Source organism: Penaeus japonicus, unplaced genomic scaffold, assembly GCF_977035675.1.
Source record: "Penaeus japonicus unplaced genomic scaffold, GWHDUDI00000001_assembly GWHDUDI00000013, whole genome shotgun sequence".
NCBI classification, from domain to species: domain Eukaryota; kingdom Metazoa; phylum Arthropoda; class Malacostraca; order Decapoda; family Penaeidae; genus Penaeus; species Penaeus japonicus.
In genome coordinates, this window is record NW_028234415.1 from 34311575 (window position 1) to 34314074 (window position 2500).

At 33.6% G+C, this 2500-nt stretch overlaps 1 protein-coding gene across 1 annotated transcript in view; it reads right to left on the reverse strand.

The window, feature by feature from the left end:
- The window catches only part of LOC122249550 (5-hydroxytryptamine receptor 1), a 479140-nt gene that overhangs the window by 25622 nt on the left and 451018 nt on the right, over positions 1–2500 (reverse strand). Inside the window, exon 9 of the mRNA XM_086543472.1 lies at positions 152–182. Within this exon, the coding sequence (XP_086399598.1) occupies positions 152–182 (31 nt within the window). The remainder of the gene's footprint in view (positions 1–151; positions 183–2500) is intronic.

Consider the following 2500-nt stretch of genomic DNA (forward strand, 5'->3'; position numbering starts at 1 on the left):
GAAATCCTTGTTGAGAGTGGCGTAGATGATCGGGTTGAGGAGAGAGTTGGCGTAGCCGAGCCACAGGAACAGCGACGAGATCCAGTTGGGAATGGCCGCGGACAGCTTGAAGGGCCGCACCAGGGCCAGCACGAAGAAGGGCAGCCAGCACACCACGAAGGCGCTCATGATGATGCCTGTGGGGTGGGGGCGGGTGGGTGGACGGGTGGGGGTGGTAGGTAGGTGGGTAGGTAGGTAGGTGGGTAGGTAGGTAGGTAGGTAGGGGGGAAGGGGAGGGGGAGGGGTGTGGGTGTGAGGGGGGGAAGGGGAGAGGGAGGGGCGTGATGTGGGGGATAGGTATGGGGGGAGCGGGGAGGGGTTGTGGGGTGGGTATGGGTATGGAGGGGAGGGGGGAGGGGTTGTGGGGTGGGTAATATGTATTATGTAATTATTTTAATATATATATTATTATAGTATTATTATTTTATTTTATCTAGTTATGTTTTTGATTTGTTATAGTTATATTTTTTTATTATATATTATGGGTATTATATATTTTGGGTGGGGGAGGGGTTCAGGGGTGTATGGGGTATAACGGGGTGCGAAAAGGAGAGGGTATGAGGGATATAAAAGATGTGAGAGGTTGGGAGGTAGTGAGAGGAATAAGGGGATAAAAGGCGAAGACAAGAAAAGAAAAAGAAAAAAAAGATAATCATTATTCAATTCCACTAATATTCCATCACTTTTCTCTATTTCTCCATTATCTAAATTCTTATCACTCTATCTATAAACCTATAGATATATCACCATAAACCACCATACCATAACACAATCATTAAATAATTACACCAATTGATAATCATACAAATGACACAATATAAAATAACAATATATTACGATACCCTTTACTACACTGTCATACGACCTAAACCATCATGCTAGGAGACTTCATTTTCAACCTTATCAACAATCTTCAAAGACATCTAAAGCCTTGACTTTTATAACCTAAACATGACCTGAAATGACCTCGTTTCCCAGGGGAGCTTCTGTGAATAATATTTTTCTTTCTCTTATCTTAACCAAGATTGTTCACGTCTCGCTAAATTTTTCTATGATGATGACAGTGTTACAGTGCTACCATAAGGTTGATAGGTTCAGTTATCGTTCACGAAATTCTCACTATTTTTGTGCCATTATGATATTCACTATCACATTAATTTGAAGCTATTGTATACATACATACATACATACATACATACTCACATACATACATACATACATACATACATATATACATACATATATGCATACATACATATATACGCATATATATATATATATATATATATATATATATATATATATATATATATATATTATATATATATATACATATACATATATAATATACATACATATATATATATATATATATATATATATATATATATTATATATAAATATATATATATATATATCACACACACACACACACACACACACACACACACACACACACACACACACACACACACACACAGACACACACACACACACACACACACACACACACACACACACACACACACACATATATATATATATATATATATATATATATATATATATATATATATATATATATATTATCTACCTCCCTATCTGTCTGTCGACCTATAATCAATCTACACAGAATTACATACACCCTATCTATTACAAATTTAATAATCTATTCATCTATCTATCGCGAAGCCATTTTGTATGTATATACCTATTCACATTAATCATACACATATTTGTATATATACACCTATCATCTCCGTACAACCAGTCTATTTATCTGTCTATCTATATATCACCTATCTATCATAAAGCAATTTATCACCAATGCCTCATCTATCGATCTACATATCTACCTACTTGCACATCTACCTATCAACCTGTCTATCTATGTATCTACCATCAGATAAATACATATATATATATATATATATATATATACAAATATATATATATGTAAATATATATGTGTATGTGTGTGTGTGTGTGTGTGTGTGTGTAGGTGTGTGTGTGTGTGTGTGTGTGTGTTTATATATATAAAAATATATATATATATATATATATATATATATATATATATATATATATATATACACACACACACACACACACACACACACACACACACACACACACCACACACACACACACACACAACATACATATATATATATATATATATATATATATATATATATATATATATATATTACATACATACACAATATATATATATATATATATAATATATAATATATAATATATATATATATATGTATATATATATATATATATATGTGTGTGTGTGTGTGTGTGTGTGTGTGTGTGTGTGTGTGTGTGTGTGTATACGCGTGTGTGTGTATCCTATTGTTCCTCTATTTACTTGATCAACCTATTCATCTACCAGTATATCCATCTAGTAAACCATCTACTCATCCATTTACCTACCAATCTACCCATC